This window comes from Epinephelus moara, chromosome 7 (assembly GCF_006386435.1).
Source record: "Epinephelus moara isolate mb chromosome 7, YSFRI_EMoa_1.0, whole genome shotgun sequence".
In the NCBI taxonomy this organism is placed as follows: Eukaryota; Metazoa; Chordata; class Actinopteri; order Perciformes; family Serranidae; genus Epinephelus; species Epinephelus moara.
This window is the reverse complement of record NC_065512.1, coordinates 3,132,715-3,159,888: the sequence shown is the minus strand read 5'-3', so window position 1 is coordinate 3,159,888 and position 27,174 is coordinate 3,132,715. Positions and strand designations below refer to the sequence as shown.

Genomic DNA, 27,174 nt, shown 5'->3' with positions numbered 1-27,174 from the left:
GTCACATTTATAAACAAAATTTACTTCATTGACAAATCCACTGTGTGACAGACAGCTCGCTAAGTTAGCGGTATTGTTTTCTGTTGTATATCTGTTGCTAGTGTTCACAGCCGAGCCCACGGAGGATTACAGGGACCTGTTTTCAGCCCAACACCCGCGAGGAGCGGCGGGATTCAGCTGCACTTACTTTTTTTAAAAGCCGCTCACAGCTGCTCTGGGGGGCGGAGTGTCTGCAAAGTGCTGCGCCGATTGGGGCGCTCGATCGGGGGAAGAGAGATGGCGTGCTTGTTGGAGGCCCCTCTCCGCATCAGTGTGCTGTCTGTGAGTGTCACTCATGATTTTTGAATAGCGTTGTCAAACTAACAGTGTGCTCACTCCAACTGTGCGCGGCTGGTGTCATTTGCTCGGTCACATGAAGGAGCTAGGAGCTGTCAGAGCTGTGCAGGGTTTATGTGTCCTGTTAGCCTGCAAGCTAAGTTAAAGGCTTTGCAACACATAGCGCTGTAGCGGTCCGCCTACGTCGCTGATGGTGGGAACAGTTTTGTGTCCTGACCTCGCCCGGACGGGCGGGGGCGGTCTGAACATGTCAAGCTATGCACGCGGGTTATGTGTCCGTTCGCGCCGTCGGTGTATCAAGGAAAGAAAATCAAACGAGAGAAGTACCTGTCAGTGTCACTCGGAATGAGTTAGCAGCTAACTGCTAAGTCCTCACTGTTCCAAACACGCTTAAATTATCCCGTATTGCACAATGGAAGATAAGTTGCAGGATTTAGCTTTTAAAATACCAATCATCCGACATTATTTGTACTAAACCATTGCAGCTTGCTAATCACAGCAGCGGAGTTACCATTTTTAAGCTAGCTAACGTTATGTGCTCTAAGTAACGTCGGCTAACCACTAGCTTCTGGTTAAGCTAGCGAAGCTAACACACTGTAACTCATGGATTGCCGACTTCTTGAGGAGTTTTCTACCCGGCAAAATGAGCTTTATCAGCAGCCTAAAGTCTAGCAGTTAGCTAAAGTGTGGTATTATAGTTTATTTTCAGCAGGTGACAGTGGCTGTCAGGTGTAACTTAGCTAAAGTTAGCGTTAAAAGGGTAATGCTAGCGAAAAGGAGCATAGTTAGGGCTTCAGTAGTGAAACGCCCCCACGTTGGAGACATGCAGAGGGGAGACTCTTAGATATTGTGACAGTTTGTCCTTTTTTACAAATGTTATTTTTATTCTTTCCATAACAAACACATTACAGAAGCATTTAAAGGGTTATAATAAATACAGAGCAAAACAAAAGAAACATATGACAGGATCTGGGACCAGTTGCACAAAACACCTTAAGTGTGACGCTTAAAGCTTAATTGCTCCTTAGCTGAGGGACTTACACAGTTGCACAGAATCATTCTAAGGGGTTCTTTAGTTAAGGAGTAATGTTAATTCATTTAATGTGTTGAAATAGATTTCACAGCAGTAAAAGTTTCCATGGAGATTGTTTGTTTGCTTGGACTCACGCTTGTGACCCCTGTTATCGTCTCTCAAAGTGGGCTTATAGTGAGATGGTGAAAACATAGCAGAAGAGAAGAAGACAAAGAAACCATACTGGTCAGAAAAGGAAGGGGTTAAACTTCTGGTGGAATACAGTCATAAAAAGCTCAAACTATAAAGTGAAGGTGATCCCAAATAGCAGGAACCTGAAAACGACTGTAGGAAGAGGCAGCAACAATGAATTCAGTCACATGTATTGTGTAAAATCAAAAGCCTATTCACCGAGTTCCCCTGGTTGTAGAACACTATCCTTGGAGTGTGTTAGTCTTTTTCGTTTATCATCATAAACTCAGTCATGTTGCAGTTAAGACAGAGTCAGAGGGACCGTTTTTTAAACCATGCTTTGGGTGCTGGATTCCTTAAATATAAGACCAAGGCAAGGAGAAAACCATAAACACTGGAGTGAACGTTTTATGGAAACCTTAACTAGGACTTAAAGAAAAATTTTAACAACATATTCATTGATTCAGTCTCTTACCTTGTCGTTGACATGTAAACAGTGCCCATTTCTCTCGACAGCACTCCTCTTAGGTTCTAATCAAATGAGTTTACAGTGCCATATCATATATTTAATTGTGTTGGTACCGTCTCTTTGTGATGGTCGTTTTACAAGCTGACAACAAGATTTTCCAGAGATATCTCTCTTCTCTTAACACAGTTTGACCTGTCATATTGCCAAAGATCTAGGGAGACATGATACTGGATTTTTTGCCAATATGTAACAACTCATTTGACCGTAACCGATGCATCTGTGGTGGAAATAACATCATATTATGCATCCATGCTCGTTTCATGATGGTGCACCCGCAGATAGAGGCATGAAGTACAGTACTTTTCAATCGTATGTAATATTCATTCATTTTGCAAATTAAGAAAAAGCACGTTGGCTGATTCTGTCAGTTCATTTTAAAGCCAATATCGTCTGATGATATGCCGATATTATCGTGTGTCCCTACAAAGTACAATACTGTGCATGATGTAAGTGTATCACAGCCCAGAATTCTGGTAATAACCATATTAACATTTACCCAAAACTACAATTTCAGGACGAAGCCAGACTACATAGATATGGTCCACATTTATTGCCCCACACATGGTTGTGCTATAGACAAGTATTTGCTTTAATTTGGGGTGAAGTAAAAAATCTGTTCTTCCAGCAGTGTTCTCTCCAAATACATGAGGCTTTTATTACTCCTTTGAACATACGCAGCCCTGTTGTTGTGTGTACTGTATTTATATGATAAACATTTGAGCTAAATGTAATGACTGCATATCAAAGACAGGTCTGTGCAGGCACCAGAAGCCAATAGAAGCAGTGTGTTTTCAGCAGGGTGAGGTTTGCTCCTCTGGGGTCACGCAGAAAGTTCTAGCTTAAGCTGTCCATGATATAAACACAGTTTTCTGGTGTCACATGCGGCCGCTGGGTGCTATGTGTAACAGCTTTTTAAAGGGCCCTGCCATGGAGGCTGCTGCTGTATGTGTCGGTGTGCATGCTTTTATTTATGTGGAAAGATCAAACAGTAATTATTTAACACAGTTTAGTTGTGTTTCCTAACATTTGAATGTCTTTAAATTCTTGTTGTTGCTCCAGATTATGCAGACGTAGTGCGACAGGCTCGGTCTCTCAGCCTGGCAACTTTAGTTTGATGTTAAATTGATCTTGAAATGTATGAATGGCTCGTAAATATGTTAAAATCTGTTCATTATATTTATTATTTTTGCTGTGTGTGTGTGTGTGTAGCTGTGTGAGAGAGAAATTGAGCAAGATACAATGCCTTTCTAGTAGGTTCGCCCTAAGTGGGAAATGTACGTCAGTGAACATTGTCTCTAACGTTTCTGTTATATTTGTCCCCACACAGGAAGTCACTGCCACTAGTCGCCATTATGTTGACAGACTGTTTGACCCCGACCCACAGAAAGTGCTGCAGGGAGTCATGTAAGTCCAGCAGCACTTTATATATATATATCATCTTCTCTGGGGCAGGAGGCAGTAAATGACATCCCGTCCTCTCAGGTGGTTGGCTACATTTTGAAGAGTGGTTATTGTTGCTATCTCACAGCCAGCACACTGAACGAGGGTGGACTTGATGTTCTTTTATTCTTATTTCTTTGCCAAACACTGATTAAGTTCCTGTGCCTGTGTGTTGGTTGAGTGAGCAGCATGACCTCTGTGTTTACATGCACAGGCTTTCATGTGACGATCTATTTCAAAATGTATTTCACTCATCAGTGTGACTTCATATCTCTCACTCTCGCTGTCTCTCTCGATGGCGGTGACTTGGACTCTGACTGTTTCACCGTTATTTTTAACTTCGGAGGAGACTAGCTCTGGTTACGGCTTGTAGCGCTCCGCTAGCCGAGCACCTGACTGACTTGACTGCCTGCTACAGCTGTACTTTTCCATTAGCCTCACTCACCTGCTATATGATATCATCTGGGGTGCCGGCAGAGCGGAGGAAAAGCTGCGTGGAAAACAAAATGCAGTGCATGCAAATGAAGCGGCTCGTTCTGTGTCCGACAACAACATGTGGAACATCTGCTTTATGTAAATCTCCTGTGTTTCAATATGGAAATGTCGGCCTGGCTGCCCTCTGGCTTCCCTCTGTCATAAGTTCTCTAAAGATCTGACGTCTGACAAGTTCCCAGATTGTCACTGCCTTATTACCTAACTTCAAATCTTGTTCTTTTGCACCTACATGCTTATGCTGTTAGAAAAAATTCCCTGCAAACTGCATAGAATTACGCTGTACGCTACAGGCCATAATCTGGGTTACCATTTCAACACTTAAACTTTTGCTGCTGATTTCAAATTTGTCTCAGTTGCCTCAGGTAGATTGCAGAGAAGGGTCCTCATCTGTGTGTGTCTGTCTGGCTTCACAGTGACATGAAGAATGCTGTCATTGGAAACAACAAGCAGAAGGCCAATCTGATCGTCCTCGGAGCTGTGCCGAGGTACGTCCCTGCACACCCGTCCACCTCTACTCCTTCACACTTTCTGACTATTAAAACTTGTATTCAGCTACACTCAAGATACAGACGTGACATTTGAGTTACATGTTTTTGTTCAGACAGACACTAAATGAAAAATGACAATGGCCGCGTCTGAAATTCCGCACTAACATGTTATTTAGTCGACTAAAACAGCATGTGAGATCTTTTAGTATGTCCAGAACCTCAGCACCTGTGTGAAATATTGCAGTATGCAAACATTGGACACTACGCTGGCATAAATATCCCACAATGCAGTGTCGTAGTGACTACGGTGTTTACAACAGCAAAGAGGCCGTGCTGTTATGTCATTAAGTAATAAAAACCTTGAATAATTTTGATCATGAGTCCTCCGCCTGATGTGCAATTTAGCAAACATTACATGACGTATTGTTGTGGGGAAATCATCACAGATGGATGACATATTACAGTTAAGGAGTTTTGTTTTGGGCACAACATGGTTTGGCCTTTTTGTTAGCAATGCTAGTGTTGTGGCTGCGGGGACGTCTGTCGGTCACTCCACCACTCTGATCCAGACTGAAATATCTCCAAAACTATTTTGATAGCATGCTGGGAAATTTTACCTGCTAAACATCTGCTTGTTAGCATGGTGATGTTAGCATTTAGCACTGTTAAAAATATATATTTTTGAAAGGGGAGGACACGCAGTAAAGGTGCTCTAGTCTGGACTCAAACCTGGGTCACTGCATTAAGGAGTGAGGCTCATTTATACTCCAAAAACATCACTGCCCTCATACTTCCATGTGTCCTTTATGTCGGCGTAAATACAGCCAATAGATGGCACTAGAGGGTGGAGTCAAAGTTTCACACAAGAACAAACAGGGCGACAGTGGAGTAGGTTATGATATTGGACCTTTAAACAGAGACAGCATTGCAGATGGTGGCAGTCTGTGAGGTCATTAAATACATCCCGACATGTGGATGGAGAATTATTGTCACTATATCACCAATTTGTTCCGTTCCACCATTATTTAAATTTCTTTGTCGTCTCCTACAGTCATATCTAGATTGAACTACGCCACACTGCCTCCAAAACCCAACCAAACTGGAGAGGTTCATAATGCTTGTAGACACCGGTAGAGCTAAATTTGGCACTGGTTATTATAGTTATGTGTCTCCAACCGGCAAGGAGGCTCTCAGAAAGTGGCGCAGTAATCACAGCTCAGTGCTTCCCAAAAGATACAACTGATTGTGTATATAAAAGTTTGTTAAACGATAGCACACATATTGGCTATGTGGTGCATAGTATGAGATTTCAGACGCAGCGAATGTCACAAAATAAGTGTAGAAATACAACAGAAATATCAAAGTGTAAGACTTTAACTTCCAAGCATCATCTACCCTCCACCTTTAACACCTTTTACAGTGAACTTGCTTCAGTGTGTGTGTGTGTGTGTGTTCATCTGCTCCAGGCTACTGTACCTGCTTCAGCAGAGCTCGTCCAGTCTGGAGCTGCGGACAGAGTGTGCCGTGGTGCTGGGCAGCCTCGCCATGGGCACCGAGAACAACATCAAGTCCCTGGTGGACTGTCACATCATCCCTGCCCTTCTTCAAGGTTGGAGCACACACGCACACACTTAATGCATGCAAATACTTTATGTAGAGGACGACATGTTTGGTGACATGAAGAGAGCTTTACAGCAGCTGTGTTGTGCTCGCAGGTCTTCTGTGTCCGGACCTGATCTTCATTGAAGCTTGTCTTCGGTGTCTCAGAACAGTCTTCATCAGTCCAGTCACCCCTGTGCAGCTGCTCTATACTGTAGGTTGTCTTGAGTATACTACAAACACTACACACACATTCTGTCCCTGCATACAGTTAATCAGTTCAGTTGTCCTCTAGACTGAGTCTAACTATTGCCATTTGTTTGTAGGACCCCACTGTGATTCCCCATCTCATGTCTCTACTGAGCCGCTCACAGAGAACACAGGAGTACATCACACAGATCTTCTCCCACTGTTGTAAGGTATTTGTTGGTATTCGCACACACACACAAACACAGTGGAGTCCATCACACTCGTGGCTCGAAGAAGATTCATTGTTGATTGGTTGTTTGTTGTCTCCAGACCCCGGAGCACCAGACGGTTCTTTTCAACCACGGTGCCATCCAGAACATTGCCCCTCTACTTATCTCACCCTCTTATAAGGTATGTGGCCGTCTGTCTGTGAGTGTTTTCATTTACCTGACTGGATGATCACTTCTTTCACACATAGTTACCTCTGTTTATCTTCTTCTGACCTTGTTGTCGCTGCAGGTCCGGATGCAGGCGTTAAAGTGTTTCTCAGTCCTGGCCTATGAGAACACTCAGGTCTCCATGACACTGGTGAATGGTGAGTCTCGTCTCTTCGCATCTTACGCCAGATTTCCACTGGATGCGTGTCCGTTGCGGAACGGCAGCGCTGGTTATCTGCTGTGTGTTCCGCTGTCCGTCAACACCCACCGGCTGCGTTTGCTGTGTGGAGCGGTGCAGCTCCGCTGGAAGACATCTCTGTGCACTGCCATGATTAACATCTCCTCGTCCATGGTGTCAACGGGGTGAAATGACGTCTGGAAACCTCTGACCTGTTGACTTCAGGCCTGCCTCCGCCCATTATGTAGTGTAGTGCAGGGAAATATGATCCGCCATGAACACTGTATTTTATTTTGAAAATCAATCGGATGTTTTATTTTGTTTCTGTGCACGACTTCCTGCCCCGCACGATCTGCTCTGTGCTGAATTGCTGCATTGTGCTCTGGCATCCGGCAAAAATAGAAGTCCTGCGTATCTGTTGCGGAGGGCTCCAGAGCGCCGGAACTGAGACGGAGCCGGAACGCAGCACAGCCGCAGCCGGTGGAAACACAAACATTGACTAGAATTGAATCCTATTGGCTCCGCTGCCGTGCCGGAGCGGAGACGCAACCAACACGCATCTGGTGGAAATAGGCCGTTATCTCTTCTGTTCTCGTCAAGTCTCGTCTCTTCTCTTTGCATCTCATCTCTACTCTTCATGTCTTGTCTTTTCTTTTTGTATCTAGTCTTTTCTCTTCGCGTCTCTTCTCTTTGCTTCTTGTCTCTTCTTGTCGCATCTCGTCTCCTCATTGTCTCGTCTCTTCTCTCTTTTCTCTTGACATTTTGTCTCTTCTCTTTGCATCTCATCTCTTCTCTTTATGTCTCGTCTCTTCTCTTTGCGTCTTGTCTCTTCTCTTTGTGTCTCGTCTCTTCTCTTCTCTTTGCATCTTGTCTCTTCTCTTTGCGTCTTGTCTCTTCTCTTTGTGTCTCTTCTTTTCTTCGCGTCTCTTCTCATTGTGTCTCGTCTCTTCTCTTCACGTCTCGTCTCATCTCTTCTCTTCTGGCCTCTTCTCTTTGTGTCTTGTCTCTTCTTTTTGCATCTAGTCTTTTCTCTTTACGTCTTGTCTCTTCTCTTTGTATCTTGTCTCTTCTGTTCACGTCTTGTCTCTTCTCTTTGTGTCACGTATCTTCTCTTCGCATCTTGTCTCTTCTTCGCTTCTCTTCTCATTGTGTCTCGTCTCTTCTCGTTTTTCTCTTCACGTTTTGTCTCTTCTCTTTGCATCTCGTCTCTTCTCTTCATGTCTCTTCTTTGCGTCTCTTCTCATTGTGTCTCGTCTCTTCTTTTTGCATCTAGTCTTTTCTCTTCACATCTTGTCTCATCTCTTTGTATCTTGTCTCTTTTCTTCACGTCTTGTCTCTTCTCTTCGTGTCGCTTCTCTTCTTCACATCTCTTCTCTTTGCATCTCGTCTCTTCACGTCTCGTCTCATCTCTTCTCTTCATGTTTCTTCTTTTCTTCGCGTCTCTTCTCGTTTTTCTCTTCACGTCTCATCTCTTCTCTTCTGGTCTCTTCTCTTCTTGTCTTGTCTCTTCACATCTTGTTTCTTCTCTTCTCTCCATGTCTCGTCTCCTCATCTCCTTTCCTCTGAGCTTCACTTTTTAACCCCAGTCTGTCTGTGTTTTTGTCTCCAGTGCTGGTGGATGGCGAGCTGCTCTCTCAGGTATTTGTCAGAATGATGCAAAGGGATCAACCCATAGAAATGCAGCTAACAGCAGCCAAATGGTGAGTGACATAAATCCATATGAATCAGTATTATAAGTCTATATTTCCTATGTGCTCTTTCCGTGAGTGTGACCTCTTCTCCTTCTGTCCCAGTCTAACGTACATGTGTCGAGCGGGTGCCATCAGGACAGACGACAGCTGCATAGTCCTAAAGGTCAGGCTTTTCTGAGACCTCTGCACCTGCACCTTTATTAATCACTAAGATATTATATCACTTCTTTATTTGATGTGCATGTGACTTCCTGTTTTTCAGACTCTGCCGTGCCTCGTGCGGATGTGCAGTAAAGAACATTTGCTTGAGGAGAGGGTGGAGGGTGCAGAGACACTGGCCTACCTGATGGAGCCTGACGTGGAGCTGCAGAGGATTGCGAGCACCACTGACCATCTGGTGGCCATGCTGGCCGACTACTTCAAATACCCCAGCTCTGTGTCCGCCATCACTGACATCAAGAGGGTGGGTCAGTGGGCCTGAGAGGGCCCTTTACATGTCACATGGGCAGGTGTTTAATGTATGTGTCAGGACTGTGTCATCACACTGACAAAACAATGGTACATGTCCACAGGATCTGTCACTCAGGAGCTTCCCATTCACTGTCTTTGTAAGCAGCCATGCAGTGCATTCTCATTGCACTGAGTTGTGTTTGGAGAGACAGGTTGTCCGCTCCTCATTTGCATAAAGTTGAATCTAGGCTACTTCATGCAAATCAGGTGACACCAGCACAACTCCCACCTTTTGATAGCTCATGAAAAACTTTTGAAGGAGCCGTTGTTTTCAGAACATAAAGCTTCCCGCTGCACAAATAACCCGCTTACATCTGTTTTTTTAATGTAATAGAAAGGTTAAAGTTGGCATTCACAACCGGGTAAAATGACTCAGCAGTAGTCACAAGTATTTATCAGTTCTGGGTCTGATTGGCTTTGATGGAAACACAACACCCTGATGAACACAGTAATTTTTGCCCCTTTACCGGCGAGATGCAACGATGCTACCACAAAATACCGTCGCTCTCCGCACCAAGCAGCACTCAAACATCGTTCCAAATGAGTCTGCACTGAGTTTGAAAGAGAGACTGAATAAAAAAGAGGTATATCAAAAGAAGTGACCAGGCCTCCGTGCGGCTTTCTACAATTTACTAACCTGTTTTTAAGCCTGTCCATGACATCAAACATGACACACCAAGAAACACACACACACAGAAAGGCATATTTGCTGAGTCTTCCTGTGTTTAAAAACCCATGTACACGTGCTAATTTTGGACAAAAAGGGTTGTAAGAGAACATTTCCAAACAAGCTGCAATGTTGGTTCGGTTTGAAATACAAGAGGAGACAGCCCATGTGCCAAGTGACGCGACCCCTCACGTCCAAAAATGTCCCTGCTGACATGTACCACAGCTTATAGCCACGCTAGCAGCACCATGAGGCTGCGCTTCGAGCTAAATGCTAATGTCAGCATGCTAACATGTTCACAGTGACAATGCCAACATACTGATGTTAAGCTGGGGTCATTTTTTCTATGTTCACATCCTTAATTTTGCTTGTTGGCATGCAATCATTTGCTAGTTAGCAGTAAAGGCAGAGTACAGGGACAAAATGGCGGACCGACCAACCTTTAAATCTCTAGAGCCGTGCCGCTTGCATGGCTACTAATGATAATCACGATGTAATTTCTTAATAAGGCCAGTTAAAGGCTATTTTTATCAGAATAGTTTATTTTGCTCAGACTTCCAGACAGCACTTCAGCCAGTCTACTTATGCTGCTATAATCAGCTATGACCCAATAATCTTAAGTGCATCTGAATGTCGTCATTTGTGGTTCATATTTCCCAGAAACTAACAAGTGAGTCTAATTATGAATGTCATCCACGGAGCAAAGTCAGATTATTGGGAGTGGAAATGGAGCCTTATGGAACGCCTGACCTTTGATCAAGTTTAAAGATCTCATCTTTGTGTATGAAAAAGTTTTGTCTCTTGGTGACATCATGCACCCGTTCACTTTCTGTCTGCTCTGTCCCCTTCAGCTGGACCATGACCTGAAGCACGCACACGAGCTGAGACAAGCTGCTTTCAAACTTTACGCCTCGCTGGGCTCCAACGACGAGGACATCCGCAAAAAGGTCACCTTTCCTTGGGTGCATTTTTGTTTGCATATATAATTGTGCACATACATATTTATATTCTGATCCATTCTTTTCTGACCTCAGATCACAGAGACGGAAAACATGATGGACCGGATAGTCAGCGGCCTGTCAGAATCCAGCATTAAAGTCCGTTTGGCGGCCGTCAGGTACGGCGAGAAGCGAGTCTCTGTCACCCACCATGACATCTGCCCCTGCTGATATTGCCCTCTTATCCCTGTAATCCCTTTATTAAGAATTTAACGGACATTTGTGACACGAAAGTTCTAAAAAAATTAATGAGCTTTGAATTTATATTTAACTTCAGCTGTGTTTCTTCCCCTCAAAGTCTAAATGACATCAAAAGACGTTAGGAAACAGACAGTGTCACTGTTTAATTTGCTTATTTTTTTAAAGATTGGTCAAAATAATGTCTGTGTCTCTTCACCTAGTTTCCCTTTTGATTCCTCTTTTCTTCTTACTCTTTTGCCCATTATGGACCAAAATGGGTTTAAGATTTTTATAAAAAATAAGACGCAACACTCTCAACTCATGATGAGACTTAGAAGACTCGGACAGAAAGACAAGGACAGCTTTTCAGTTTGCCTTTTTAATATCGCCACACAGACGTTTCAGTGAAATTGCCAGAATACACACTGAAGAAGCCAAAAATGTCCACGTAGCAATATTAAAAAGTCAAATTGAAGTGCTGTCCTCGTCTTTCTTTTTAATTTTTTCTTACAAAGTGTTGTGCAACTGTGACTAAACTCTCCCCTGTTTGTCCGTTCATATTTGGCAGGTGTCTCCACAGTCTTTCGCGGTCGGTGCAGCAGCTGAGGACCAGCTTCCATGACCACGCCGTATGGAAACCCCTCATGAAGGTCAGTGGAGCGGTGACGGAGTTCAATGAGTGCATACGGCAAAGCAAATCTCTACATGTTTGAATACTCACACACTGACTGAGATGTTGTGTTGTAGCTGTTGCAGAACGCCCCAGATGAAGTCCTGGTCATGGCCTCCTCTACACTATGCAATCTACTGCTGGAGTTCTCGCCCAGCAAAGAGGTACACACACACACTCACACACACACTCACATGTATAAAGAGAACAGATTGTATGACTTTAATATTGAGGCCATTTGTTTGTGTCGATCTGCAGCCCATCCTGGAGTCAGGGGTGATTGAGTTACTATGCAGTCTGACCCAGAGTGACAGTCCTGCACTGAGGGTCAACGGGATCTGGGCCCTGATGGTAAGAACATTTTACATTTCTTATTAACATCAAAGTCCAGGAAAGTCTGTTGAATTTGTGTTTTCCTTGACTGATAATTTTTCACACTCATTTTAAAACTGTATATGTGAGGCTGCAGCGAGTTGAAGTAAAATCAAGCAGATCCTTGTCACATTTTCACACAGTGACTCATACTGTCGGATTATTTCAGTACAAACTCTGTTTATGTGTTAAGAACATGGCGTTCCAGGCAGACCAGAAGGTGAAGGTGGAGATAGTTCGGTGTTTGGGTACAGAACAGTTGTTCCGCCTGCTATCAGACCCTGACACCAATGTGCTGATGAAGACCCTCGGTTTGCTGCGCAATCTGCTGTCAACACGCCCAGTGAGACTCTCACACACACACACACACACACACACACACACACACACACACACACACACACACACACACACACACACACACACACACACACAAGCGTGATTAGAGACTTAAAGAAATACTTCATCTGTACATAAATGTTTTTCTGGCGATCCTTCGTGGTGAACGAAGAATCCAAAAATGGAGAAAATTCTAGATGAATTGAGGTCATAGGGGTCCACCAAACTCACGCCAGGGTTATTATAGGTAAACTAAATGCCTCAGATACAGTGTATACCACACAGGATGTAGTCAGGCTCAGTCCCTGTAGTTTAGTCTATATCCTCCAAACACCTGCAGGAGCAAAATGGCTCCAGTGTATGTATGTCGGCTCTTAGACTGCAGGCTGCATCTTGGACTGTTGTGTTGAGCGCTGTGGTCAGTGATGTCACAGAAGAGTTGTAGTATTCCACCTCCAACCTTGAATGCTTCACACTTTCTTACCCACTCTGTAGATATTCGTACAAATGCATGTGTGTACTGAACTGGCATAAATCCTTGCATACTGATTCTCTCCCGCTCCCTCTCCACCGTCAGCACATTGACCAGATCATGAGTTCTCATGGGAAGCAGATCATGCAGGCAGTGACTCTCATCCTGGAAGCAGAGCACAGTATAGAGGTCAAGGAACAGGTGAGCTCTCCCTCTGCTTCATGTGGTTTCCACACAGAATTCATACTACAGCTGCACAGAAACAGCCGCATTGCAGAGTGGTTTTAACATTCTGCAGGTATGATGACAGGCTGAGGGGTCGGCCTTTATTCATGTCCAGTGTGCAGAGCTGGAAGCACATGAGACAGAATCAGCTGGCAGTTTTTTCTTCTGAATCACAAAGTACAAAATGTTCACATAACAGCACTGACGTAACATTTCTCCTTATCTGTCAGACGCTGTGCATCCTCGCCAACATCGCCGACGGCAACACAGCCAAGGAACTCATCATGACCAATGACGACATGCTCCAGAAAATCAAATACTACATGGTACTTTATATAAAACCATCTAGTGCGATCAGATCAAGTGTGTGGTGTTGCTGCAGCGTGCATACTCACTCTCTGCTTCCTCTTTACTCCTGACGTGTTGTCAGCACACAGAGCTTTAATGAGAAGCACACAGAGCTTTAATGAGAAGCAGATCACGCAGTTATGTTGAACCAGCTAAAGACTGTGGACTGTTTAATAGAGCTGTTATCACAGACACGTGACCTGTGCTTTTGTTGTTTTCCTCACTTCTGCTGTTCCTGCAGGGGCATTCGAATGTGAAACTGCAGCTCGCTGCCACCTTCTGCATCTCAAACCTAATCTGGAATGAAGAGGACGGTAAGGAACACACTACACCTCACACATGAAGAGAGCCTAAAGAAAGGTGCTGGATTCAGAGAGAGGAGGAGGAGGGATGTGAGGAAATGTTGTAGGTCTGAAGGCGTATTCACATCACAGTGGGAAACATGAAGGTCTTGTGCTGCGAGTTCTGTGTTACTTGGTGCAGGATTTATCACTCAGGGACTTCGTGTGGCTCTGTGATACACACAGGGGCCAAGCACAGTTTGTGTGAGAGCAAACGTCTCAGAAAACATACCGCCCCTTTTACCTGATTGACAAGTGGTATGTCCAGTCCGCTGCCCCATGACCCTCCTCCAGCCCCCCAGGTATCAAGTTTCACTCCAACACGGCACCTTCGACAAGAAGACGAGTTTCACGTGGTTCACAATGGGTAGATGTAAGTTTTTGGATGGATGGCTTGATTGAATTCACACACAGAGCTAGATGCAAGCTTTGTGTGAAATCGCCAACATGGGGGAGAAGGCGATTCTGAGCCACATGAAAGGAAAAAACACTGACGTCTCGTTACTGCATCGCTTGCACCCAGAGTCCCAACCTTTTTGCCTCAGCCCAGACATTGAACTTACCTGAGTTTTTATTTGCATGCCATTATGGTACTTGGCTAGCCTGGAAATCCAGACCCAAATCTACAAAGATTTAGGGTCTGGCCATGAGTAATGAAAATAGCCAAACTCGAGGGGCGGCACCAAGCATGTGTAGTGTAATGTACTGATTTACTGAAGTGTTTATACTGTACCTTTAAGTTGACTTTTAAAAGATACGTGTTGAAGCAATGTACTCTGTGCAACTGACAAATCACACACTGGGTTATTATTTCATGTATTCTTATGACACACATACACTCATTGAGCACTTAAGCATTGTGGTAGAGAAGTACCTAGGATTCACTGTGCATCATTTCTAAAAAATAGCATGAGGATGGGCTCAGAAACATTGGTGGAAAGTTAGGGGAAATTCCAGCTTGTCCTGATATGACTCTAGAGGAGGTGGGTTTAGACTGCCCAGAAAAGCATTATACAGTGAAATTGGCTCCAAGGGAGAAAAGGAGAGCGGGGATACTATTATGAACGAGTGCAAGGATTAAAGCAGCCATCAGGGGGAGAGCGGAGAAATGTGACACCGTTATGTTTCAGTTCCAAGGGGGAAGGATTAAAGAAAAAGTGGAAACTCAGCAGAAATGTGATACTGTTACGATCAGAGCCAAGTGGGAAGGATTAAGAAAAAGACGACTCAGCAGAAAATCTTCACAATAAAAGCGAGTGCGCAGACAAAGACATTCCAGTCCTGCTCCGGAGCTTGACTCATTGAGTTGTGATGTCTTTGTTGCCTGCGAGCACATTAAACTCAGTTGCATCTGATTCTACGTGTCTCCAGTGATTTTTTTTTACCTCGGTATTTTGAGTTTTTGATATCTAATAGAAAACAACGAAAGTCCGTTCGAGAAGAAAGGAACGAGGTCACGAGCTTTCTGGCCCAGCTCCAGACCCTTAAATTTATGTTTCGACACATGCATTTGAAAATATCACTGCACACAGTTGGATAACACTACGACCAATCAGAACAATACACGGGGTGACGTATATGCTTAGCTACCAGCGGAGCTAACTGGTAGATTAGACTCTTGCCGTATCCGGTCGGCAAAACAGCAAAAACGTCCTTCTTGCAAAGGAAAGATTCGAGCGCCGTCTTCTGTTCCTCTTTTAGAGAAAAAGCCAAGTCTAACTCGTTCATTGTAGCGGCCAAAGCCGTTTCAAACAACTGGTGTTCATCCGTAGCCATCTTGCAATGTTTACTGACTGATTCCGGACTTCGTCGTCGCAGCGCTGTCGTCATCTGTTTAGCTCGCCTCTGGCCCGCCTATATCAGATACACCGATGTGATTGGTGCAGCTCGGCTTCAACGGCATGGGTAATGAGCATCATTACTGATTGCCAGAGTGACTCGCTGAGCAAATTCAAATTGTGCTCTCGCGAGAACTCTGGATTTCCAGGGTAGTACTTGGCTACAATCGCCTATTAAGAATAATTAAATATGATGTGAAATATGATACACAGATATATTTACTCAGATGTCACATATTCTCTGGGAAAACAAAACAAAAAAAACCGCCAAGAAGTCTGGAAATAACGGTATGGAAAAGTATGGAATTTTGAAATTCTAAATGTGTAGGAACCCTGTACACAGAAAACACATGCCGGTGGCGGGTGCGTGTCCATGTGACGTAAAGTTTGTCTGCGCTATCAGCTACAGTGCTAATGATGCTAGCAGTAGATCACTGTTTCAGAGACTCCAACTAGAGTCTAGTCAGTCTAGTCAGTAGCTCCATCCATACGCTGATATGAATATCTTTTCTGTCTTTCTTTTCTGTCCATCTTTCAGTTTAAGCTGTGGTCAGCAGGGATTGTACTCACTAAGGTTCAGCACAGCTCAGGTCAAAGTTAGACAAATTTCAAGATGCAAAGTGAACTCAAAACACTCAGATTAAAGAAATAAAGCCATTTAAACTTGAACCCAAAATGGAAGTGTCAGCTATTAATAGATGTGAATGAATTAATCTCTGCTGTATCGTGTGTTCTCAGGTTCTCAGGAGCGTCAGGACAAGCTGAGGGAGATGGGCTTTGTAGACATCCTGCACAAACTCACCCAGGCCTCTGATCCCAACCTCTGTGACAGGTGGGCCTGAATAAGAACATCCTAAACCTCACAGCACTCTCATCAGACACTTGTTGAATAGCTGAACTGATTCGGTCTCTCTGTCTGTCAGGGCGAAGACGGCGATGCAGCAGTACCTAGCGTGACCACAGAGGGGAGAGATCCCCTCACCGCCAGCCTAACTAACAATCGTCGGGAGGACACCTGCTGTTGGTTCTTTTCTTGTTTTCTTTAACCTCGAGGCTTGTTTCGTTGCACAAAGACACCTTTTTTGGACCTGTGGCTGGCCTCCCTTCACCTCCCGCCCACCGCCCGAAACCACCCTCAACAGTTAAGCTCACTCCAGACCTCACCTTGGAGACTCTGAGGCCATGGTTGTTGGGAAATCAACGGTTAGGAGGGGTTCTCTTGTTTTATTTTCTTTTTTCAACAATGAAGTGATTTTTTTTTTCTCCTTTTGGGACTTTTGTGATTTGAGATTTGCAATCTTTTTTTTGTTTCTTTGTTGGAGTGCAGCAGCCTGACACCAGCGCCACTGTGGTGCTTCTGGACTCCCGACAGTGGAGAATCGGGTCTCAGTAAACCAGACTATGAGGTTTGACGCGAGCACGGCTGGTGGACAGCAAAGCTTCCGAGTTTTTTGTTTTTTTTTAATTATTGCTATTAATAATAATGTTTCCTTAAGGCGTCGCAGAGCAAGGACACATTTAGAAAAACACAGACTGCCTATTTTGAAATTTTGGGTGTTTTCTTTTTTTGTGGATACATACCTCGTAAATATATAAATATATATAAATATAAACATAAATATATATTTTTGGATTTTTATTTTCCCCTGACCCTCTGTTTGTGTTCAGTCACTCTGAGTCATGATGTTTGGCACACGAGGGCGAATCCACTGCAGTCTGATTCCAGTATGTTTCTGACGTTGATCATGGTCTCTGGAGGTGAACAAGGACAAGAAATGTAACACCCCGAATTTTTATTTTTCTCACACCTTTGTGGTTCTGCGTGCACTGTCGCCTGTCACTTCGGTCCCACCTTATAATCCCAATGGGAAATGTAGTTCCAGAGTGCTCACTCTGTCTCCGACCTGCCCGGTTACTCATTAACAGGCATGATTACACACGACACCAGAGATCAGAGGATGCATGTATCCTCACATCTCTGTTAAATATGAAAGTCTGTCCCTCCCCTCCCTGACTGGGTGTTTGTCCAAACGGATAAATGAAAGCTCCTGGGTTTGTTTCAAGAAGCGAGCGATTAGATGTAAGGAATAAAGGAGCAATGATTTGAGACCGGCCCCGGAGGGTGAAGCACCAAGTGCGTCCACAGCAGCAGAGTCGAGCGCTACATCGTGTTTCTTCCCTCGATCATATAATTTCTTCTTCCATCAGGATATTTCTAGAGTGTTGATCCCTGACATTTCAAACCTTAATGAAACTGATAGAATGAATGTTACCATTGAAAATATATGCAGACCTGAAGAAGGATTACCTCTGTGTTGCGTCTTATTTCTCCTCAGAAGGTTCAGTCTCACCTTAAACAAACAGTCTGGGTTAAAGGGATAGTGCACCCAAAAATGAAAATTCAGCCATTATCTACTCAGGAGTTGTGCTGCTACCTCCTCTCCCCTTGGATCTCCGCAAGTGTTGTGAGGACTCTAAAACGTCACCTGAGCCTCCCTCGACATATGGGTGAGTAGATAATGGCTGAATTTTCATATTTGGGTGCACTATCCCTTTAAAGCAGAGGGCTGTGGGGCTGCCTCCAGGGATGCACCGAGGCTTTAGGTATCAGCAGATGGTGTGCACCAATCCAAGACCAGTGTTTAAATATAGCAGCCAGCGGGTTTAAGCCATCATGGAGCTGCAAAAGATCAAGACCTTTGACAGTTTACAATACCTGTCTAAAATGTTTTATGACAATCAGGTATATCCTCCTGAGACCTGGAATTTTGTTTGGTTAAAAAAACGAAACATTCTCAATGATAATAAATTCCCAATGTCTTCAAACGAGCACTTTTACATTAACAGTGCCTGAGCTTGTCACTGTTTCTAAAATTGGTTAAGTGTGTTTGGCATGTCGAACTACAAACATTAACTATTAAATTTGATCAGGTTTTGGACCTCGTCCACTTTTGTGTACTGTGCTCTTCCTACCACTAGATGGCACAAAAAAGTGTCCACGAACGAGGACAACAGGTCTAAATTAAGCAGAATAAAGTATAAGGTCCAGTAAACCCAAAATGTGATGTCCTCAAAGGAGGACGCAGGGTCTCAGCAGGATATGCTCATTCATTCATGTCCAAATCTCTGCCGGGTCATGCTTTTCTTTAGTACACTGTCGCCCTCTATGGGTCAGTTGCAGAAACATTTTGGGGATATGCTTTAACAGCTTAAATAAAAATATCCACCAGGTTTGGTGACATTTGGACAAACTGTCATCGATTTATGACCAAATTCTACGTAAGGCCAGTGCACTTGTTTGGAACTGATGGCGCCCCCTGTTAACTGATTTCAAAACACACATGGTTATGAAACATATCCTGTAGACAATATCTGATATGTGTTCTACCACACTATATACCAGGGGTCGATTTGAATGAACCCTTCAGGGTATGTTTCAGATACTTACGTGGACATATCCTGCAACTACAGTTCAAGTGTAAACCTATAAATTAACAAATTCAACTGCATAAAAGCAGAACAAAATGCGATCTGTTGGCGCGCTCCTGACACATGATGTACATACGTGTAATGAGATTAATACAATGAACTGATATGGATTGGTCCCACAGTGTCTGGTACCTGATCCAGCTGTGTGTGATGCTAATATCAGATCCACATTGGTGCACCCCTGGTTGCTTCATGTGTTTAGTGCTGCAGTCACATGTAGCACAGAATACATTTCTCTCTGCGGTGTAAAGGAAGCACAAATACAGTTAATACAAGAACAGTGAACTTGTGTTTCCCCACTGAGTCTGAGTCACAGAGGTAATTATCAGTTTCTTTGAAAAGTAAATTTGTAGTGATGTCTGAAGAACCCAGAGGCTTTTTTTAACAACACTTCCTGCTGTGCTGAGGATAGTTTCAACTAACACAACACTTCTCTAACAAACTGGATAAAAATACTGCGTCTGCTGCAGGACGGAAAAAGATTTCTGACCTTTTTCTGACTCTGTTTCCTTCCAGACAGAGACAGTATCTAAAAATAATGTCTTTTATGCATCTATGCAACATGAACAAACATTTTAAAATGTTATCAGTTACATTTGTTTCTATTGCCTCTTTCTATGTGTTTCATTTTAAAATAAAAAATGCATTTTTCTTGCATTTTACAAAAAGAGTGAGGATCACCTGGATCACAAACAGCCGACGCAACTTGTGAAACAGGAAAACATATTAGTCTTGCAGACAGAATATAATTTCATCCAGATGGTTAGACTTATTAAAGAGTTTGGATTTTTTGAGGTGGGGTTGCATTGGGTGCTTATCCACAGTCAGCGTAATACCTAAAGTAGATGTCAGTCGGCACACCTTCAGTTTGGAGAAGCAGGCTGGAATACTGACATGGAGGTTAAGCAATGTGCTGCTGTGGAGGGGTCAGCAACAAAATGTGTTTTAGCCACCTAAAAATATCAACATCAGTTTAAGTGTACGCTATATTGAGAGTTATTTCACTGCTTTACCTTTCTGTCAGACAGCTTGTTCTAACAGGGAAGCTGTTAACGGCTTCAGTTTTTCATCTTTGCTCTCGTCAAAGCCAGACTCCATTGAGAAAAACAGTAATTTTAGCACACTGAACACAGGAGCTGCTGGTCTACTGCTGCCTCGATTAGTTTGTTAGTTTATGTTAATACATGACTTTGTTGACTCTGAACTAACCCTTTAAATGCAAAAGTCACACAGTGAGACAAACTAACTAACTGATGGAGGCAGCAGTAGACCAGCAGCTCCTGTGTTCTGTGAGGTAAAATTACTGTTTTTCTCAATGGAGTCTGGCTTTGAAGAGAGCGATATTACGGCTTCATTTTCCAGTGGGAAATCACTGTTTGACATCAAGGTAAAGCAGTGAAAATATTCTAAATATAGCGCACACAATAACACTGAAATTGATCTTTTTAGGTGGCTAAAGGTTTTTGTTGCTGACCCCTCCACAGCAGCACATTTCTAGCTTCCATGTCAGACTCCATCCGTCCACTGACATCTACTGTATGTAATATTCTTTCTATAGATAAGTGTCCCATACAACAGCACTCCAAAAAATCTGAACTATTCCTTTAACAACTCTGAAACTATCTCCAGATCAGCAGTTAGTGTTGTTAAGTGTCCTTCTAGGTTTCCCAGTCATCCACTTTTCAGACAGGACGCTCACCTCTGTGACTCAAACTGGGGCTAATGGTTCCCAGAGTAGCACAGGAGTCCAACATCTTACAAAACAACACTTCTTTATTGTTGTACAGTATGTAATCATGGTAAAGTTCTTTTTTTAAATGTAACAGCAGTCTTTAATAAAACATCTGAAACCCAACAGCCTCCAGTCGGGCGGGGCAGTTTGTCGTCTCCCGTCAGCCCTCCGCCCTCGACAGCTCCAAAGCAGGCACATTCCTCATGCAAAAAAAGCTGTGACATGCATTTAAAACCCTTTTGTGTACCCAAGACCCCCTCCCACCCCCCCACCCCCACCCCAGAGTAACCCGCAGGATCTGAACTCCATGGACGTCAGTGGGAGTTCTGCTCAGTGAATCTGTGTGTGTAAAGAGTCCAGGTCGTCCCTCCCCTGCTCCCGTTACAGAAAATAGAAACCAGAAATCTGACTGTCTATATTACAAGTAACGCGGCGCACAAAGCACCTCACCAAAGCAAAAAGAAGTCCTGAGACCTCCGTAGCAATGCAGCCTGGGTATTGGAGTTTTAGGGTTAGGCTGTTGTCTCGTCCCAGCATAAAGCTCAGTGGTTGGTGGGGTTGGGGGGGTGGAGATGATGATGAACGTGTTAATGCATGTGTGCTACATAAGAATCAGGAAGGTGACACTCAGTCTGGAGTGTTAATGTGCAGTTAGATGACAAACACTCGTCACAACCTTCCCACTGAAAATAAGTTTCCCTCGTTAATTTGCTCCACAAAATAAATAAATTCACAGCCTAAATAAATAAATAAATAAATAAATAACATTTTAGATAAAGGTGCACATGATCTCTGAAGGTGACTCTGATGGCTTTCTGTGTAAATTTTGATCCAAATGCTGCCTGTGATTAACAGGTGGAGGATTTTAGGGAACTTTTCATGAAGAAGGCACGAATGGCTGGATGGCTAAAGCTCAGGAGTGATGTGGGAGTTTGCTGTACAATCTGATTGGCTGGTTGTAAACAGTCATGATGGTGATGGGTGTTGTTTATGATGTTTGTGGTTCCGCCATGTTTTCCATCAGTCTTACTTTTTGTCTTTGGCACACGTCACTACCGCTTAAAGTTCACACCAGTGACTGTGAATAAAGATGGACGACGGGTCTCCACTTCGTCCCACTGTACAAAAGTGAAGCCAAAATATTTCGTGCATCGAATACTATGGCAGTTGCTTTCTAGCAATTTTTGCAGTTTCGTGTTACTGCTGTCCGACCAATAACGAGCAGCGAAACTGATCAATCATGACGTCAAACCCCCTTTATATGGCCTCAAATTAAAAAAGAAAGAAAAAAGAAAAAAAGAAGGTATAGTTAAAACCAAAACTTATCAGAGAGGTGAGCACTTCAACAAACATCAGCGTGACGAGAACTAACTAAAATGTCAGAAACCATCTTTGGAAAAAATTTATTTGACGTGTACTTTGAGTTTTTAGTTTGGCCCATGTCCGATCTGCTAACATGGACAGGGTGGGGTTTATGAGCTATACAGCAGCCAGCCACCAGGGGGCGAACGATATGTTTTGGCTTCACTTTTGGGGAGCTGTCATGTCGTCCATCTTTCGCACTTTAATAGAAGCTGCTCCTCGACATGCTCATCTGCTGACCCGACTGTGTACAAACCCACTTGCTAAAATATTGGGACACTGTGTGAAATAAAAACAGAATGCAAAGATCTGCAAATCCCTTTCAAAATGAGAATTCAACATGTTGTTTTCATTAAACATATTTTGCAGCTGTTCACATAACGTGTAAAATGACCGTCTGCATATCAGTTACTCACTGCGTGTTACGCTGAATTAGTGAAGACAACTTTATCTTGAATGCCTACATGGTGAACGGTGAATCCAAACAAAGCGAACATTCTTCATGAATTTAGGTAAATGGGGGCCGAGTTCAACATCAGCAAAACTACATCAAAACATCGGTTTACAAACTCTCACACAACTCGTTTCATTTATGTGGTCAGTACTTTCCAAACACATACATTTTGATAAAAAAACATAAAACTTGAATTAATAGCCCGGGCTATTATTTGGTTAAATCACTGAACTCAACAGGCCTGTATTTGAGACAGGCCTTTAATTCCTCTCACACAAAACTGGTGCTCAGCAAAGATCAGGAAATACAATCAAACTGTTTATTGAAACCAGTATGAATATTACTTGTATGAAATTAGGCTTCAGATAAAAACTCCGACAGACAGAGCATCAGAGAGTGAGTTACGTCACCACTTTATCCTGTTAAACGACCCTCACAACTTGGATTTATCTTTTGATCTGAGGACCCTTATGGACCAAAGAAATATGAATAACTCACAGGGTAATCAAGGAATGGACACATAATTTGAGGTAGCCAACAACCCGCTTTTATACATCTTTTTATAATAAAAAAAAAAGAACTGCGTGGGAACCAGACCAGGCCTCTAATCGAGACAGGCCTTTATCTGTCAAAATGTGTAGCCACACCAGGCTGGATGGCTGAGTAGCCTGCCTGGGCATGTGTTTGAACTCTGCTCCAGCGCAGCTCATATGCACACGTGTGCGCTATGTGTAGCTGGAAGTTTTTTAAAGTAAAATGTTTTAGTGAAAATGCATGTGACTGCGTAAATGGGACTGGGATTATACTGCAAGTGTTGTGAGAGTTTGTAAACAGATGTTTTGATGTAGTTTTGCTTTTGTTAAATGCAGCCTTTGTTCACTTAATTTCATGGCGAGTATTGGATTGGATTCTACGTTCACTTTGACGCACAGGAAGGACAAACTTTTCTTCACAGATTTAACCTAACGCACGGTAACTTATTCACAAATGGTCATTTTGCAAGTGCAGTATTCTTTTAACCCTATAAAACTACACTAATAAAGAAATCCTAACATTTCAATCCCTAAAAATTATGTGCGTAAAGTGGAATGACACCAGGAAAAAGTAGTGAAAACACTAAATACAATTTATATAATACTTTTGTTTGCGATGTACACTTCAAGGCGCTTCCTGTAAGAAGAAACTAATCTCTCACAGTGTTCACACGGGATTTTCTTCCACAGTCTGTCAGTCTTCAAGATTTTTGGGGGCCTGCTTGAGAAATTTCACTTTCAAAACTTCAACAATTGGTGTCCTCGGTTCCAAAGAAAAGGTGAAAAGGTTTTGGAAAGTGTTGCAGGTATAAAATTCAGAATAAGTTTATCAGTTTGAACATTAAATATCTTTGTACTGTATCCAATTAAATATATGTTGCATTCTGTTTTTATTCACACAGCGTCCTGACTGTTTAAAATCGGGGTTCTTCCCTCAAACTTATTTTATAGGGGAAAAAAAAGTTTCTGTCAGAAGTTAAAACCAATTCAAACATCTGTTTGTTTGTTTTTTTTTGTGAACATGAGTAACGGCCGTGTGTATGACTCTGAAGATGATGTCAGCTTCCCTCCACCAGCCCAGAGGAAGATACTTTAAAAAATAATCCAACTGATGAAACGAACTGGCTCTCCAGGAGAGGTGACCTGATCTGTCTGAGACTGAACGAAGAGTTTACATTCCCAGTCCCAGTGCTGTGGCTCCGACTATCTGGCTTTGTTAAAGACGTGTCCCGCTGAGATATGTGTGTTTGTACCTGCCCTTTGAAGAGGAGGAGACATCCATACTGGGTTTAAAAAGCAACATTAAGTCAGCTGGAAAAATTCGGCTCCAGAGTTCAGTGGAACTGGTTAAAAAGCTCTGGTCCTACGTGTCCCAGTAGCTGCGGGGGTCGACTGATGCTACTGACGTGTTGATACTGTAAGACAAGTTGTGCTGTTGTTGTTGATCAGTGTAGAAAAGTACTCCCTCACACTGATTTGCTCACAGCTGGCGTTGCGTATCGGCCTCCCAGGTGTGTTTCCTGTCTGTCCTTTGAGCATCACTTCCTGTGTGAAATGGACCAGGTGTCTGTTTCCCTGTCAGTCTTCACTCCATCATGCAGCCGTCACTTTCCCTGATCTGATCTCCATTGTTCCCCTTTTTTCATCTCTTTAATTCTCTGCTGCTCTTTTATCATCTCTCACTCAGTTCCAACTCGTTCATAACGCTGGCTCCTCTTCGTCGATGAAGCTGATGTGCTCTGTGGAGGACTTGCTCTCCTCCGCCTGTCGTCCCCACTCCTGCATCTCCAGCTCCTGTGGCTGAGTGACGGGTCTGGCCTCCCCGCGGCGCAGCTGCGAGTTACACCAAGGTGGCGTCTGGCTGTCTCCCGGCCTTCCCTGTGCACTGACAAAGTCCAGAGACAAGGGCAGAGAGACGGTGGAGGGGTGGAGGGAGACGGGGGGAGAGACGAGAAGGACGGAGGGGGAAGGCCTCAGCCGATGGTCTCCTGGCGAAGATGTGAGCGATGGGGGAGCTGAGCAGTGGGAGGACGGGGGAGGAGGGGTGTCCTGGGAGGGCGGCGGGGGGAGCAGGCCTCTGCTGGCACAGCTGCCAGGTCGGGACGGGTGGGGGCCTTGGCAGGGGGACAGAGATGGCGAGGAGCAGAGAGACATGGAGAAGGACAGAGAGGGTGACGGGGTGTGAGAGGCCAGGGGAGGCTGGTCCTGCAGCGAGGGCAAAAATATCCCGTTACTGGAGGAAGCGTTGAGGCTTCGGAGGCCCTCGGGATGCGCCTCCTCTGGGGAGGAGGGGTTGGAGTGGGTGGGGCCCGTTACGTTGCACCCTGGGGGTTTGGACGGGACCTGGGGCAAAGCTGAAGGTGATGAGTTAGGCCTTTTCGGTGAATGAGGAGTCGGGAGAAGGCAACCTGGCAGGTCCACACCCTCAATGTCTCCACTGTCCAACAGGGAGTGAGTTTCAGGTCTCTGGAGGGAGCAAGGTGTGGCGGGGGGCTGCAGCACCAGGCAGGTGCTTGTGGACAGCTGGCTGGCGCTGCTTGGAGGCGGGGTTAGATTTGGCATCATGGTCATCAGGATTGGCTGTGGTGCTGTTTGGAAGAGGGGCTTGAGCAGGCGTGTCATTTCCTGCAACTCCTGACTGAGCTTGGAGACTTGTTTAGAGAGACTGTTCATCTGTTTGGTGAAGAGAGGGACAGGGTAAACACACACACACACACACACACACACACACACACAAAGGTCAGTCCATGCAAATGTTGTATCAAGTTTCTTGTTGCTCAGGAGGATGATGCGACGGCGGGGTTCTTTCTATCTGACAGAGTTAATCCGTATTTGTGTAAAAGATAATCTGATACAGACGCTGCATACGTAATGTTCACACACACACATCACCATTTATCTGACTGCAGAGCACACGCTGCGTGCTCAGATGGAATATTATGCTGGAAACACTCAGAGAGTTTGTACCTCTGCTAAAGCAGCATAATCCCTCTAAACCTGTTATTTTAATAATAGAATTTAAATTAATTTGCATCTGGAACAAAACCTACACAGTGATGACAGACTGTCCTGCTGATTGGCTGATGGGGCTCCTGATTATGAATGCTTAAATCCCTCGATGGATTATTGGGGCTTTGCACAAGGATGCAAACGTTAAAGCAAATTTTTAGTGAGTCGACTTTTCACCACGAAGTTATTGACGTTTAAATTAATCATGTTGTTGAAGTCCCATGAACAAATGGAAAGCCATCACATTTTGCCAGTAGTGGTAGTGGCGATATATTTTTTACTTAAGTAAAAGTAATGGTACAACGACATTCAAAACCCCACTTCCAGCACGTACAGGTATTGTAGTGTTAACAGAAAAATATACTAAATGCTGGGGTAGGCAAATGCACGTGTTTCATACAGTAACCCAGTGTTTCCCATACGCTGATCTGTTTCATCTTATTTAATTCATTCATTCATGGTTCCTCCACCCGGCTCCCTGCCGCTGTGGACTGCTTCCCTAAGAGGAGAGCAGGCATCAACTTGGGCAAGGGACGTTTGGTTGGTGGCTGTGGCGGCTTGAATTCAGCCAGTACACACCCACAGTGGGCTGGTGACCAGCAGCAGAGCCAAGTCTAATCTGTGTGATGGCAGCAACAGAAAGTTTTCTGATCTGCTGGCTGGATTCAGGCTGCTGCAGCCGCTGACTACGGCTCTGTCTCTGGAGCTGCTGCTCCTCTCTCCTCCAGGCGAAGTGGTCTGTAGCGGTGGGGAGTGAGGCGGACGACAAACTGTGATTCGAGGCTCTAGCTAACATTAGCTACATAACCATAAACATGAAGCTGCAGTCATGAGCCTTTGGCTCCAATTAGCAGAAGGCTAAAGTATTAGCAACATTACCTCTCCATCTTAAGGCCCGTTTCCACTTAAGAAGTTCCTGGTACTACTTGGGGGGCAGGAACTACTACAAGAATGTCCTCTCGCTCGGCCCTCTCAACCGCCGTGTCTCCACTGAGAGAGCGGAGTAGGAGGAAGGTTCCTGTAAAGTTACCGGGCTCTGGATGTGATGT

The 27,174-nt window shown here is 44.1% G+C and overlaps 2 protein-coding genes across 2 annotated transcripts in view; one reads left to right on the top strand and one right to left on the bottom strand.

Moving 5' to 3' along the window:
* The first annotated feature begins 26 nt into the window (after window positions 1-26).
* armc8 (armadillo repeat containing 8) lies at window positions 27-17,850 on the top strand. The gene is made up of 22 exons (XM_050048864.1): window positions 27-321; window positions 3,397-3,473; window positions 4,418-4,489; window positions 5,959-6,101; window positions 6,208-6,305; window positions 6,418-6,510; window positions 6,611-6,691; window positions 6,800-6,875; window positions 8,505-8,595; window positions 8,689-8,749; window positions 8,849-9,049; window positions 10,615-10,710; window positions 10,798-10,880; window positions 11,510-11,591; window positions 11,689-11,775; window positions 11,870-11,962; window positions 12,177-12,326; window positions 12,900-12,995; window positions 13,250-13,345; window positions 13,609-13,681; window positions 16,285-16,378; window positions 16,470-17,850. Exons 1-22 carry the CDS (start codon window positions 277-279, stop codon window positions 16,501-16,503), a joined length of 2,022 nt encoding a protein of 673 aa, XP_049904821.1. The 5' UTR covers window positions 27-276; the 3' UTR covers window positions 16,504-17,850.
* A 146-nt stretch (window positions 17,851-17,996) lies between these two features.
* The window catches only part of LOC126393409 (proline-rich protein 36-like), a 24,727-nt gene continuing 15,549 nt past the window's right edge, over window positions 17,997-27,174 (bottom strand). Inside the window, exon 6 of the mRNA XM_050049566.1 lies at window positions 17,997-25,789. Coding sequence (XP_049905523.1) covers window positions 24,815-25,789 — 975 coding nt within the window. The 3' untranslated portion in view covers window positions 17,997-24,814. The remainder of the gene's footprint in view (window positions 25,790-27,174) is intronic.

Bases quoted from the DNA above. Each gene is read 5' to 3' on its own strand.
- armc8 (XM_050048864.1), top strand. From the start codon at position 277: ATGGCGTGCTTGTTGGAGGCCCCTCTCCGCATCAGTGTGCTGTCT. The intron at 8,750-8,848 runs GTCAGGCTTTTC...CCTGTTTTTCAG, and splicing joins ACAGCTGCATAGTCCTAAAG to ACTCTGCCGTGCCTCGTGCG. The intron at 11,963-12,176 runs GTAAGAACATTT...TTATGTGTTAAG, and splicing joins ACGGGATCTGGGCCCTGATG to AACATGGCGTTCCAGGCAGA.